At 44.0% G+C, this 15004-nt stretch overlaps 2 protein-coding genes across 7 annotated transcripts in view; both read right to left on the reverse strand.

Annotated features, from left to right (window-relative positions):
* Positions 1–7174, reverse strand: part of CHPT1 (choline phosphotransferase 1) — a 20148-nt gene extending 12974 nt beyond the window's left edge. For 2 of the 3 annotated variants that reach the window (XM_085228262.1, XM_085228267.1), the window contains exon 1: positions 6841–7174. In XM_085228262.1, the coding sequence (XP_085084388.1) occupies positions 6841–7083 (243 nt within the window). In that variant the 5' untranslated portion in view covers positions 7084–7174. The remainder of the gene's footprint in view (positions 1–6840) is intronic. The other variant, XM_085228276.1, reaches the window with a different exon arrangement.
* Positions 7175–12394: 5220 nt separating this feature from the next.
* Positions 12395–15004, reverse strand: part of MYBPC1 (myosin binding protein C1) — a 46195-nt gene continuing 43585 nt past the window's right edge. For all 4 annotated transcript variants that reach the window (XM_085228249.1, XM_085228243.1, XM_085228233.1 and 1 more), the window contains one exon: positions 12395–13194. In XM_085228249.1, coding sequence (XP_085084375.1) covers positions 13094–13194 — 101 coding nt within the window. In that variant the 3' untranslated portion in view covers positions 12395–13093. The remainder of the gene's footprint in view (positions 13195–15004) is intronic.

Consider the following 15004-nt stretch of genomic DNA (forward strand, 5'->3'; position numbering starts at 1 on the left):
TACTGCTGCAGTGGCTGAGTCTGAAAGAGTTGTGGGGAAGGGGAAAAAGCTCAAGGCTTTCACTGGTGCAGGCTTACCCAGTGCCACTCTGCACTGGGCAGCAGCAGATGCCTAGCACCCCCCACTCCTGCCCTTGCCCCTTTCAGAGGGTTCTCGGCCACAGATTAGCAATTTCAAGGGGTGAGAGCACAGCAAGGATCCCAATGAAGCTAAGATCATTTTACTTGTGATATAATTCAAAGATGAAAGGTACTGCAGCAGCTACAGGGGCTTTTACAGGATCACTTTGCTTTGTGGACGATATGAGATAGTCTCAAACGAGCCAGCTCCCAGCAGAGATTTATAAAGGAAGCATTATGAGCAGAAAGCTAAGAGAAACTGAGAGTTTCATTCCTATCCTGTAATAACTGTGCAGATATTCCCAATTTTATCACCAATATTCCTTTGAAATACCACTAAGGTAGTTTGCAGGGTTTTATGATGTGCCTCCACACACTTTTACAAGTTACGTGAAGATAGCATTAGATGTACTGATGAGTGTAATCTCAAGATTGAGGCAAGTGACCAGGTCACACCTGGCAATGCTGCCCAGGCTCCATTAGGCTCCTCTCCTTTTGCAATATTCTACCTATAATTGAAACAGACTGATCTTAGTTAGCTTGTTGAAGTCATGGGGTTCTTCGTATCATGGAGAAAAGCAGACTGTACCCAGTGCTCAATACACTAGCCACATTCCTCCCTCCTGCCCTAAAACTCCACAATATAATATACAAGAATTCTTGTTCATAGTAACATCATCTCTGCCTACCTTACTCAAAGAAGCAAATTAACTTCAAGTCAGACCATTTTATTAGGTGTTTTGGCACTACAGTGGCTTTTGACTATTTCCAAGCTATAGTACAGGCATAGCATCAAGAGTGCTGATACGTCTGCTTGCCTTAGAGCTCCAGCTGACACAGATCAGAGCAACAACGCCTCCCAGGCTCCGAAACTAGAACCATCCTCTTCACCCCACTGCAAAGAGGGGGGAAGAGTTTTTGTTCTCCTGGCAGTGACGATCATCTGTGTCCATTAACACCTGTAAGGGATGAGTCCCTTATAGCTAAAGCTGCCATCTCCTCACCAGCCTCCTCAAATGCCTGGCTCTCCATCCAGGGAAGTCCCCAGCCGCTTCCCACGTTGCACCCAAGCAGTCTGCAAATTAAAGAAGTGGGAGCATTTGAGAATGCTGACACGGCTGAGGGACTCAGTTGAAAGGTCAGGAGGCTCCCAGTAATCATCAGCTTTTCACTGATGAGGTGTTTATTATCTCAGCCCAAAGTTATATCCTGTCCAAGCAAACGCATTATTTGGCTAGGAACATATGCTATTCTAACAGAGCAAGAATACAATACAAACCCCAATGAAGAAAAAACAAACAAACAAACAAAAAAGGCTTCTCTACTTGAATTCAAAAGAAGTCTGAAAGATTATATAGGGTCTCATCAACTGCAGATTTGGTAAAGGTCAGGTTACATGCTGAACCCAGGGTTTGAAGATGCCAAGAGAATGCAGACATAGCATTGGGCAGGACTGCATGGCACGCCTTGCCTTCAAGAAGCAGCACAGGTCCAACAGCAGCCCTTGTTTTGTGTCCCTGTGATGGCTGACCGCAGAAGAGCTGCAGGAGAGTGGATATCCTGAGAAGATCCCTTACCACTTATTTCAAGCAAAGTTCAAACCCACCGAGTACAACAGCCCAAAAACTGCAACATTTAAATATTCACCCACATCTCCTCATTACTCACTACTTTTAGCCATAATGTAATTCCCTCAATTCCCATAGCACTAGTTCTAGCCTATAGTGCCCCTTTCTGGCAGAGATGCACAAAAGGTCACTGGACTTCCTCCCTTTCCCCCCAGAACTGGAGAATTTCCCTCACTTGTGCTCAGCATGAAGCTTTTAGTACAATTGTACTAACAGCAGCAGAAGGAAGCGGGCTGTTCAAACCTGCATTACAACGGGGCAGAAAAAAGAATAACCATAACACATCCCTAGTGCACTTTCTGCACAGCACAGACTCCTTGCATTGCTCCAGCATCTTCCTCTACTCATTGAGCTCTCTCAGGTTGGATATTAGGAAACATTTCTTCTCAGAGAGTGGTGTTGCAGTGGCACAGGCTGTCCAGGGAGGTGGTGCAGTCACCGTCCTGGAGGTGTTTCAAAACCGTGTGGATGTGGCACTGAGGGACGTGGTCAGTGGGCATGGTGGGGATGGGATGGTGGTTGGACTGGGTGATCTTTGAGGTCTTTCCAAGTCTTAATGAATCTATGATTATTTGAAAGAGCCTTCATCCCCCTCTGCGAGTGTTTCCCAAACCTTCACCATCTTCTTTCACATCCAACAGCACATTTTGCTGTTCAGTGGAGCACTCTGTTCCTCACTTCATGGGTGCTGCATGCCCTGCTCAGTGCTTCACACCTCCTATCTGCTGGGCCAGGGTTGCTCTTCATGGCCGCAAACCTCTCAGCTCACACCAAATGCACCTGCCTACCTGCTGCTTTATTCTCTCTCCCACAAACTGCAAATCCATAATCTTTCCCTTCCAGCCTTTCACAGAACTGTAGGGGCTGGAAGGGATCTCTGGAGATCATCTAGTCCAATCCCCTCACCTAAGCAGGCTCCCTAGACGAGGTTGCACAGCTGCCCTTCTCTGTTTGCAGTGTCCTCTGGAAAATTACAGACAATGGGAAGAAATGCCATGAAAGAACACAAACAAATCAGAACAGAAGCCAAGAGCATGCAGGACAAATCTTTACCAGTGGATGAAATCCACTCTAATCAGTTTTGGCCATTCTTTGCTTAGATCCTGCTACAGCTACTACAGGACTTTTTAAATAGATTTAAGTTCAAAACAAAGAAAGAGCTGCTGTTAGTATGAAAACCCTGTGCTAATGGAGTAATTGCAACTCCTTCAGAGAAGTTGGCTTGCACGGAGTGCTCCTTTTAGCAAGAAAAACTGTCCACTACCACATGGTGGGGATAAATGGCAGTCCTCATCTAAAGTGTGCTCCTTCTACACTCCAGTAGCACAGTGTTCATACTGTAGGTCAGCATTTCATTTCATTTAATAAATATTAAATTTCATTTAATAAATATTCTATGATTATTGTCAGATCACCCACCTCACTGATCTCACACTTCAATAGCACAGTCACTTTTTGTCATATCTAGGAAACCCAGCTGTGCTATGATACACTGAAACCCAGGAGATGGTCAGCAATGATTGTCATCTTTAGTTCTTCCTTTCAAGAGGAGAACGTAGGAGAATAAATCTGCTAAGGAGGCAAAAAGTGGGTTAAAGGGTGATCTTGCTTCCGCCAGAAAGCATTACCTCCAGAATTACAGTATAACAGCTATAATTGGTCAACACACCCAAGGAATGAGATGCCATCCTAGAGACCTAGACAGGCTCAAGGCCCCTGAGAACCTCATGAGGTTCAACAAATCCAATTGCAAGGTTGTGGCAACACTTATTATCAGTACAAGTAGGGGGATGTAAGAATGGAGCACAGCCCTGCTGAAAAGGACTTGGAAGTACTGGTGGATGGCAAGCTGGGCACGAGCCAGCAATGTGTCCTTGCAGTCTAGAAAGCCAACTATATCCTGGGCTGCATTAAAAGAAGCATAGCCAGAAGGGTGAGGGAGGTGATCCTGCCCCTTTATTCTGCACTGGTGAGATCTCACCTCGAGTATTGCATCAGTTGTGCAGCCCTCAGTACAGGAGAGACATGGAGCCATTGGAGCACATCCAGAGGAGGGCCACAAAAATGACCCAAGGGATGGAACACCTCCCTGTATGGACAGTCTGCAAGAGCTGGGGCTGTTCAGGGCTCCAGAGAGACCTGAGAGCAGTCTTTCAGTTTCTAAAGGGGAGCTGAAAGAAAGAAGGGGACAGACTCCTTAATGGGATCTGCTGTGATAGGACAAGGGGAAATTATTTCCAACTAAAAGAGGGGAGATTTAGACTGGACATAAGGAAAGAGAGGTGGCATATGCCCCATCCCTGGAGACACTCAAGGTCAGGCTGGAGGGGCTCACAGCACCCGATCCAATTGTGGGTATCCCTGTTCATTGCAGGGGTGTTGGACTACATGGCCTTTAAAGGTCTCTTCCAGCTCAAACAACTTTATGATTCTAAGAGAAAGGAAGAAAGAAAAGAGTCTTCAATCATAGTAAAGAAGATGCATCAACTCTGTACAGGGCATGAAATGTGCAGGCAGTGTCCCCCCACCCCAGCCAGTGTAATGTGTTTTATTTCTGTAGGTGGCTGTCCTGTTCTCAAACAGAAGGAAATGGGACAGACACTGTGAAAATCCACACGTGTCGATTTTAGCTACTGCAGTGCTTGTGGGGTGTGGTCTGCTGTGACTCAGAGATAAAGAGGCTTATGGTGAAGGGTGCATTTATATAAGACAGTGATACAAGTCATATTCCTTCTACACAGGGAGGCATTGCTCAAGCAGGCAGCATTTATAAAGCCAAAACATGCTGTTCTGGTCAGCAGCAAATTGGCATTTAGTAGCTAATGGTGCTGATGAAGATGCCAAATACAGTGTATAAGGAAATAGCTACTACACAGTAAGAGGACAAGGGAGCGTTGTATGGTTTCAGACATCAACTGCATTGTGTGGGGCAAGGAAAGCATTATTAAATTGTGGAATTCACTGCAACAGGACATAATAGAAGCTGAAAGCATTCAAAACGAAGAATTTAAAAGGCAAAATCGAGGGGAAGTTGATCCACCAGTTGTTCTAACAGGTATCTCAGTAGAATCCCTACTAGGAATTCCCTGCTCCAGTCTCTGGGATGCACACACCAGGGCAGAGCACTCTACTCTCAGCATCTGCCACCAGGGGCTCTCACGGAGCTCTGAGCCAGATGGACCTGGGTTTTACCAGGTATGAAGGAGCTGCCATCCATGGGCTTGGTTTTGCCACTTAACACCTAATTGTGTGCTGTGTGCTTCAGTGTTCTCAACAGGACTATTAAGAATGGTTTCTTCATGGATGGAGGGAGAGGCTCACTAGCACAGCGAGGCAACGTTTACAAGCACCATACTACTACTTCTGCTTGTGCTACGCCCATCTTTAACACAACTTTCAGTTCCACCTTCCCCCAGCCCTTCCAGGCTGCACACTAAAAGCACAAAGCAGATGTTACAGTAGTGCATATAACACTTGGTATCGTTGCAGCAGGTTTAGGTTATTTTTTAGAAAGCCATCCAGTCACCATCTTCAGTTGAGAAAGGCTGAAGAAGAGCATAAGAAAGATAATGATGGTGAAGGGAGCAGCAAAAGCCAGGGCATGCTCACAGAGCAGAGGCAACTGAAGTTTTGTCTCTGCTCAAAGAACAATGCAATAGGAGGAGTACACTTTTATGCTACACACTTGTAATTGATATACTGATGTCTAAATGGGAAAGTTTGGTCCAGACTGTATGTTCTCATAGAAATCAAGCTCTGTGACAATCATAAATGTTCCTAAAACTCAACCTGAGCTTTCCTGGAAGAAGTAATTATCTGAATGTCTGCAACATAACATTTTTGTATGAGTCCTCAAAGCAAAAAATAACTTAAAATGTACTTGCTTTATCATTACGTTCATGACAAAAAAAGAAAAGTAGAATGAACACCATGACACGCAGCTGGCACAGAACTGATACCTACATCACAACAGTAAGCTGATGGTAGCAGCTCTACAGCCATTAGAATCACAGAATCAAAACTGGCGTGGGTTGGAAATGACCTTAAAGCCCACCAATTCCAACGCCTTGCCATGGGCAGGGCTGCCTCCCAGCAGCTCAGGCTGCCCAGGGTCCCATCCAACCTGGCCCTGAGCGCCTCCAGGAATGGGACACCAGAATTTCTCTGGGCATCTGTGCCAGTGCTTCACCACCCTCCGAATGAAAAATTTCCCCTGACATCTAACCTAAAATCTCCCTTCTTTTAGTTTAAAGCCATTTCCCCTTGTCCTATGCTTATTAGACCATGTGAAAAGTTGATTCCCCCCCTGTTGATAAGCTCCCTTCAAGTACTGGAAAGCCACTGTGAGGTCTCCCTGCAACCACCTCTTCTCCAAGCTAAACAATCTCAATTTCCCCAGCCTGTCTTCATAGGAGAGCTGCTCCAGTCCTCTGATCATCCTCATGGCTCTCTTCTGGACTTGCTCCAGCAGCTCCATATCTTTCTTCTGCTGGGGGCCCCAGGCCTAGAAACCTGCAGTTTCCAGCCATTTACTCTCCTCTCTCTCCTTTCTCCTTACTGCCTGCAGCTGCATCCCAAGGAAGCCAAAAGGGTTAGGCCAAAATGAGTTAGTTTGACCTGTATCAGTTTCTTGATCTGACTGCTGCAAGCACTACTGCTGGCATGAATGGCAAAGCAATTAGGGACAAATAAGGATGCTTCTGTCAACAAGAATGCTCATGGAAGCATATCCAAGTTTTATACATATATATATATATATATATATATATATATAAATATATATATATATATATATATGTATGTATAAACAACCCAACTGCCAACCCCTGTCTCTGCCATTAAGATTTAAGCCTATCGGAACTACAGAACAGCCACCCTTCAGGACACAAAGCCCCTCACACAGAGGGACTTTCTCCTGATATTCCCCACTTCAACTACCACGAAAATTCCGTCCTGGGAAACTTTTAGGTGCAACCCGCACACCGCCCCAGTTTCAGGGCAAACCCACCGCGCCCTCCGCGGACACAGGCCCGGCTCTCCGGGCACTCCGTGCCGGCGGGGACCGGGGGAAGCCGCGTCCCGCAGGGCGGTACCTGCTCGGTGGCGGTGGGGCAGGAGGCGATGAGCGGCAGCGCCGTGAGGCAGTTCAGCAAGAGGCCGCCGAGGGTGATGGCGTTGGGGGCCAACCACGGCGGGAGCCGCTCCACCAGCCAGCCCCAGTAAGGCTGCAGCCAGGGCTCCAGCAGCGAGCGTCCGGCCGCGCTGTAGCGGTGCTGCTCCAGGCGCTTCAGCTGCGCCGGGCTGAGGGGCGCGGGCAGAACCCACGGGGCGGCCATTCCGGATGGGCCGCGAGGCACCGGGCTCAGGCGGCCGCCACCGCCGCTCGGGGCGGGGCTGAGGCAGCGGCGGAAGAGGCCGACGCCCCGCGGCCGCCTCTCTTCGAGGAAACTGCCGCCCCCGCCGCACCTCCTCGGTTTGTCTGAGTCCTTTCGTTCTCTTCCGCTGGGTCGGCCGTCTCCTCAGACGGGATCGCGGTGCTGCCCGCCCGGCGCCATTTCCCGAGCCAGCGAGCACGGCGCCGTGGGCTGAGCGGTCTCACCGGCCTGCGGAGTGTCGGGCCCCGTGGCTGTGGGGTATCCAAAGGCTGCGTGCCCAGGATATCTTCGGCCTCCTTGGCCTAGGTCAGGCTCCACAGCCAACTTGGCCTTGAGCGCTTACGGGGATGGGGCACCCATAGCTTCTCTGGGCAGCTCCTGTGCCAGTGCCTCACCGCCCCTTGAGACAAATCTTCCTCCTGACATCTAACCTGTATCTCCCTTATTTCAGTTTAAAACTGTTCCTGCTGGTACTGTCACTATCAAACCGTATTAAAAGCCGGTCTGCCTCCTATTTATAAGCTGCCTTTAAGTGATGAAAAGGCCACAATGAGGTCTCTCTACAGCCTTCTCCAGGCTGAACGAGCCCAGATCTCTCAGCCTGTCTTCATAGGAGATGTGCTCCAGCCCTCTGAGCGTCCTCATGGTCCTCCTCTGGACCCGCTCCAACAGTTCTGTGTCCTTGTGCTGGGGGCTCCAGGCCTGGACGCAGTACTTCAGATGAGGCCTCACAAGGGCAGAGCAGATGGGGTCAATCACCTCCTCCCTGCTGCCATCCCTCTGCTAATTTAGCCCAGAACACAGTTGGCCTTCTGGGCTGCAAGCACATGCTGCTGGCTCATGTCCAGCTTCTTGTCTATCTCGACCCCCATGTTCTTCTCCTCAGGGCTGCTGTTAAGTATGTCTCCCAGTGGGTACACGTATCTGGTATTGCCCCAATCCAAGTGCAAATTAATCCACTGGGGGCCAGAGGCTGTGGCCTTTTGGCTGGTCACAACAGTCTTCTGATACGGAGCAGTTTCCTGTTACTCAGTGTAAGCCAGTTCCCTTTCTTTGATGAAGCCAGTAAGTTTTTGAGCACGTTTTTCTACGGCAAATGTCAGGAGTGCTTGACATACACAAAATGATCTTAGAATCATTTCAGTTAGAAAGGACATTTAAAGGTTACCTACCTTAGCTGCCCTGCAATGAAGGAAACAGATGAGTGTACCTTATGTAAATACAGTGAGAGACAGTGATTGGGGATTAGGGCTGGAACAGAAAAGAAAGGAACCATAAGCAAATGGAGGGATAATACAATAACAAAGTAAAGATTCAATGGCAGCCAAGCAGAGAAGGGCAAAAGCATACACAATACTTATATTCAATGCCTGCCAGATCCCCAGGACATTGGAATCACTGGTCTTGAAAAAAGGTGAAACTGCTGCTTTGAATTCCTTGAGCATTACTGTTGTCAAGGAGCATAAGGGTATTGGTATTTAGAGAGATCGCTCAAGCTCTTTTCAATGCCAAGAGGAAAAGGAGAAAAACAGTTTTTGGAAGAGTTGTAAGCGAATCACCACTGCATCCATTTGTTGTTTTTTTTAAATTATTATTATTTATTTATCATAAAAAAGATAGGGACTGAGTAGATGAATTTGTTACTGAACCTGAAAAGGGACTTTGCATGTTTGTTTGTTTTTTTGGTTTGCTTGTTTATTTTAATATACTTTGAAAAATGTTCAGCAACAAAAGATAGAACGAGAGAAGGTAGAAATCAAAGTTGAATGTGTTCAGGTTTCCAGAACTTCCTCAGTATTCAGGATATGATTTTACTTTCTGCTGTCTGCTTCAGCAAAGCAGCAGCTTTACTTGTCAGTCAGGAAAGCACGCCGTGAACCCAGTGACCATAAGTATTCTGTGCTTAAAATAGAATGCCTTTTGCTCCAGAATCTCAAAATACAACAAAAGGCATTCAAATAAGTGTCATTTTCAATGCTCTGTTAAAGTTAAGTTAGCTATACTACGTTTTTCCCTGTAAACAAAGTACAGGAAACTTATAGATGTGCTTTTTTTTTAAAGGGATATTTAAAAAGAAAATCTGACTCTCAGTCTGGATTTCCGAATGTACTCTTCCCTACTGAGGCCACATCTGAAATACTGGGCTCCTCAGTTCAAGAAAGACAGGGAACTTCTAGAGACAGTCCAGCGGAGGGAGATGATGAGGGGCCTGGAGCATCTCCCTTACAAGGTCAGGCTGAGACCTGGGACTGTTCAACCTGGGGAAGAGAAGGCTGAGAGGGGTCTTATCAGTGTTTATAAACATTTATGGTTGTGGAAATCAAGTCAATGAGGGCAGACTCTTTTTGGTAACATACAGCAATAGTACAAGAGGCAGCAGGTACAAACTGGAGCACAGAATGTTCCATACAAATACAAGTAAGAACTTCTTTTACTGTGAGAGTGACAGAGCAGTGGAACAGGTTGCCCAGAGAGGTTGTGGAGTCTCCTTCTCTGGAGATATTCAAAATCTGCCTGAATGCTTTCCTGTGGATCTTACTCTAGATAATGTGCTTTGGCAGGGGTCGTGATGTCTAGAATACCCTTCCAGTTCTTACAATTCTTTGATTCCATGATATCTTGATTCAAGCACTGTTTTTCTCCCACTTTCTTTATTTGTGTCATTATTGTCAGTGAGGAAAACTGGCTATGAGCTTTCCATGCAAACGACAGTCTACAATGCGTATATGAAGCTCTACAGATAGCTGTTTAAGACAAGTTACTTATTTATGTAACAGAAACATTTGCACTTCAAGTGTGCCCTTTCACGAAGAGCAAGCCAAAAGAAGCCAGCAGGGCAAAATATTTTCTTCTGGCTTCTTTAAAAATAAGTACCATATATTTGTATTAACTTTGATTCGTCTTCCTTTGTGTATGTGTGTGTGTATGTACACATATGGATCAGCCTTCTTATTCCAAGTACTAACTTTCCTTGTCCTATTTCAGTCAAGCTGAACATCAAAGGAGAGTTTTCAGAAGTAGGAAATTTCTACCAACTTCTTGAAAGTAAGTGAAAAAGAGAATCCTTATAAGTTGTGCTACTGAAGAAGATCTGAACTGTAACCTGAACACCAAATAGTTGATGGTGAGTGCGAATAGCAAACAGATAAATAGCTGAAGACTAAACTAGTTTCACATATAATTAAACTTCAGGGAACACAGCCATAAGCTTTAAAATTACTGCCAATTTTACTTCTCCTGGAGCTCCTGTATTTTGCTGTTACTCTCTATCACATGACCAGGTTTTATTTGCTGCTCTTTACTCCTAGGTCTCTTTTATGGTCAGTGATTTCCTGTAAATCCCATGTGAGCCTACCTGGGAGAAATTTCCTCTTGGTATCACTGGGCCATGTCTTCTGCAGCATGATATTCTCCTGCTGCTTCTATTCTCTCTTGGTCATTTTGCCTGTAGTTTTTGCTATATTCCCTTCTCATAAGCTAGTATTAACTTCAGATTTCAAAATCAATCTTTTTTGTCACTTCCCTTCATCTGTTGAATTCTCCATCCTTGGAGAATTCCATCAGGTGACACATCATAAATCAAAAATTTATTCTGTATTGAAGGTTCTGCAACCTGTGAGAATTTCCTATTCTATCCCACTCAATACTGTAATTCCTCTTAAAGTCATATTCAAGTAATCCTTAATCCAGAGACTTGACTGGTCAGCTTCACTAATGAAAGTATGAACTTACAGCACACTAATACTCACTCATCTAAATTCCAGCTATGGCCAGATACCCATTATTTCTTGCTGTCATGGTGCATCTCACGCAATGGTAAATGTCAGGCAATGCAACTCAGAAGGAATTAAGGCCATGTGAACATCACACTTAGTGTTCATCCAGTGAAAAGTAGCTTAGTTCAGCTTGTCTGCCAGCACAGTTGCTGTCTGGCACAAATTAGAGAAGCTAATTCCATCAGCGGAGTCCCAGTGGAAGCTGAGGTTTGTAGCTGGCCACCAGGTTATTGTGTGTGATATGTTAAGGCAGAGGAGGCAAATAAATGAACTGTAAACTGGCTATGCATGTATTCCTTTGTTTAGTGAAAAGCACAACCTCACTGTAGCTATAGCTTTGGTGCTGACCATAATATATCCAATTAGACTCATATTATTTCAAAGGAAGGATGAGATTAGAGCTATGTGGCATATATTCTCCCAGTGCCTTATAGGCATCAAAACAGATGAAGGAAAACCCAGTTGACTGGTGAGATACAGAATGAAGGTAAATAAATAACCACGTGTGGAATTTTCTTCCTAATACTCACGTTGCCTTCCTTGATGTGTAGGTGTGAATAGAAAAGAGGGATATGGTTTTGAGAGGAGCAGGTTGAAAAGCTGTATGGGAGTGTCCAAAATCATTGGAAATAGAGAACTGCTTCCTTGCACAGAGGGAGGACAAAGGAAAGTGATAGGAAGGAGAAAAGGAAGAAAAGGGAACTTAGAGTGAATAAAATTTACAGGAAAAAAAAAAAAAAAAGAGTGGGAAAAGACATTCAGATCCCTAAGTGAAAGAAGTGGTAATTCAAACACAAATTCACCAGCAGTGGAGATGCATAGTAACAAATTCATTTATTTATGCATAATTACTAACTGCTAGGTGTTTGGAAATGTGCTGACATCAGTGTACACAATGGTACTACTGGTTTTAGTGGATTCTTCACAAACCATAACTGAGGATTGATCAGTAGTCAGTAAGCACACAACCTATCTTATCTCCACAGCTGGAGTGAGAACAGGCAGGTAAATAAATGAGAAGGTGATAGGGAATTGGCAAGCTGGTCAAATTGCATGTGACCTTCTGTCTCACATGCGTCAGAGTTTGCCAGTGCCTTACAGATGATCAGACTTCTGAAATACTGCTGGTATCCAGTTCTCTTGGAGGGTAATGACCGTAGAGCTGGAGAATTAATGTAGCAATTTTAGCTTAGCTATGGCGTTTTGGCCTTGCACCATAACCTCACAAATGATATGCTGTAACTCTATTCCTTTTATACTTGTAAAGACTGCGTGACTTGCTCAGAAAAGTGACTGGTCCAAACTGATCAAAGCTGTTACCGATGGAATTTATAATATTTTAAATATTGAAAACACACAGATATGAAACTGCACGTATCTGATAGCATCTCTCTCATTTGCACGCAGTGTTAGGTATGTTAAAGGGTGAGTTCAGTGGCTCAGGAGACTGACCCATTGGTGCTGTGTGCTCAAGTTCCTGCTCTGCAGTATGCATCAATTAAATATGAAATATGGTGAGATGAGAAAAAAATAGTAAACAACAACTTGTTAGATCTTAAACACTTCATATTTATTGTACATTAAATAAAACAATTTCAGTTCAGTTGAGAGACCGATGAGTTGGATTTAGGAAATCAAAACTTCTAAAGGAAGATATGTTCAGATTAAGTGATCATTAAGTACATATGAATTAATTACGTTCTAGTAAAACCATATTCTGTTAAGCAATTCTCAGGTGGATAAGATACATTATCAAAGAGGTATGTATTCCAAAGGTCTTATTGCACATCTACTGACAAATCCTTGTACCTTCAGTCTGCGAAAGGTTTGCATTGTACCACCGAGTACAAACTGACTGCCTCCTCGTACACAGCTTCTCCTCTTTCCTCATTAAAAAAAAAATCAAAACACAATATCAAACAGAAAGTAAAGCTGAACATTACAAAGAGTGTGTTGTCTTCAGTTCATTTCATTTCAATCCCAAAGCAATCCATGCGTATTCTTTCTTTTCAGTAAGAGCAGGCAGGGAAAACAGAGCGACAAATGAGAAAAGAAAAAAAAAAAAAAAAAACAAGAAGAAAGGAAAAAAAGAAAATCTCCAGCCACACGTTTGTTCTGTTGTTGCAAGGACTAAAATGCTGTAACTCTGGCTGCCCGTTCCCAGCGCGGTGGCAGGAAGCACTGTGGTCGGACTCTCACTTCCCCTCAGTTTTGTCTGCCTGTACTTCGCGCATATATGAATCAATGATATGCGGAGGCACTCCATCCATTAATAGTTTGAAGAACGAAAGCCCACCTGCAAGCAAGGGATAAGACAGTTTTCAGGTTCAAAATCCCTGGAGCGATGAATAGGTTTGTGCCATTAATTTCTGCCTCAAGTGGCAAAGATTTAGTCAGCCCCTACCATATATTTGATTTTGAGATAGGATAAAATTCATCCCTGTTCAGAAGTTCAGCACAAGAATTAACCATTATTTAATCTCTGCACTGCACAGAAAAAACTTCCCGTTTCCCTTGCTCAGGATGAATTGCATTTCTGTTTGCTGGTAAGTCTCATATACGGTCATTCACCCCATGCAATATTCTCTGATTAGCAAGTAACCCTCCTGGATTTCCATCAGGCTGGATGCGGAGCACTTGGAGATGGAAGTCAGCGCAGAAGGAGAAACGGAGAAAACACCCGGCACCAAAGAGTTGTGGAAAACATGCAGAGACATTCGTATTATTTCAGAGTTGGGTCTTGTACTGGTTTGTAAGTATTCAGCAAAATATTTACCTTATTGCTTGAAAGTAACACCTGGTGTGGCATGTGTAATATATATGTGTGTGTATACACAAACAGAAAAAAAAAACCCACAAGAGTTTAGATAGAGGGGCTGACTGAAATACAGACTCCAGAGATATCTGGTTACAGTCAAAGCCTTTATGTCCTGGGGAATTATTTTGGATTCAGTTCTGAGTGAAGAATATGAAATCACTGTGCCTTCAGCTGCCTGCTCCACAAAAGCTCTGCTTACAGCTAGGGCTGCTCCACTCTTCATAAGTTGCACCAAAACAGCACAGGCAAAAGATTTTTGGAGTAGATTGAATAATTTAGGAATCTGAGATAAAATATTTCTTTCAGTGCCCGGAAAATGTTGTGTGCAATGTGTAACACACCAGCCAGGGCACCCCATGTATCAGTGATTGAATACAGGCTACCCAAATTAGAACTGAAATCTCATTCTGTTGGAAAAAAAACCTGCAAAAAAGCCATAGAAATCTATAGAAGAAATGAAATGCATGGCTACTTTTGTTAATTTCATTTGGAATGTGGAGTGGAAAAAAGATAAATATTTTGCTAAAACACGGGAGGCTGTCCTTACTCAAGGGAAGGGTGGCATTTGTGGTAAAGTGCTAAGTAACACCGATCTTCCTCGTGTAGTTCTGCTAGATGCTCTTCTCTGCGAGCTGCCAAATCACTCACTGATAACAGCACTTACCTTTTCAGCTTTTTCTGGAACGCACCAAAAGTTTTAAAGCAAAAGTACATTGTCAGGGTGAAGATATCACTGTCTCCGAATGCTTCAGCTAAGTGCAACCGACCCGATACTTACATACAACATTTATCCCGAGTGCACAGTTTAAGAACCGATATCCTTTATTGACACAAGGATTATCCAGTTAAGGTGCTATTAGTTTCTAGTGATTATAGACTGAACTGTCTTGTTTAACACTTGCATTGCTGCAGAACTCTTTGTTCCCGATCTTAGGTGGATGCACAATGCAGACAAAAAGATACATGCTTTTTAGCATTCTTTTCAACTTACGTAGTGCAAATTTTGATAAGAATCATTCATTTGTAAATGAAATCAAGTGCTGAATAAATATTTCATTTATGTAGAGGCATATTCCTATGTGAAAATAACTGACTGTAAATGCAAAATGTGTTTTATTCATGCTTATTATTTCTGCTATGTCATGCTTGCGTTAAATTCCACTGAAATATGCACTGTTAGAGAACAGTGAGAGGTGGTACTACCAGGGTTTACTGTAACAAGCAATTATTTAAAAAATCAAGTTTTATAGGCATTGAGACTATCATACTACTCATTTCAAAAACCATT

Source organism: Meleagris gallopavo, chromosome 1 (assembly GCF_905368555.1).
Source record: "Meleagris gallopavo chromosome 1, MGAL_WU_HG_1.1, whole genome shotgun sequence".
Classification (NCBI taxonomy): Eukaryota; Metazoa; Chordata; class Aves; order Galliformes; family Phasianidae; genus Meleagris; species Meleagris gallopavo.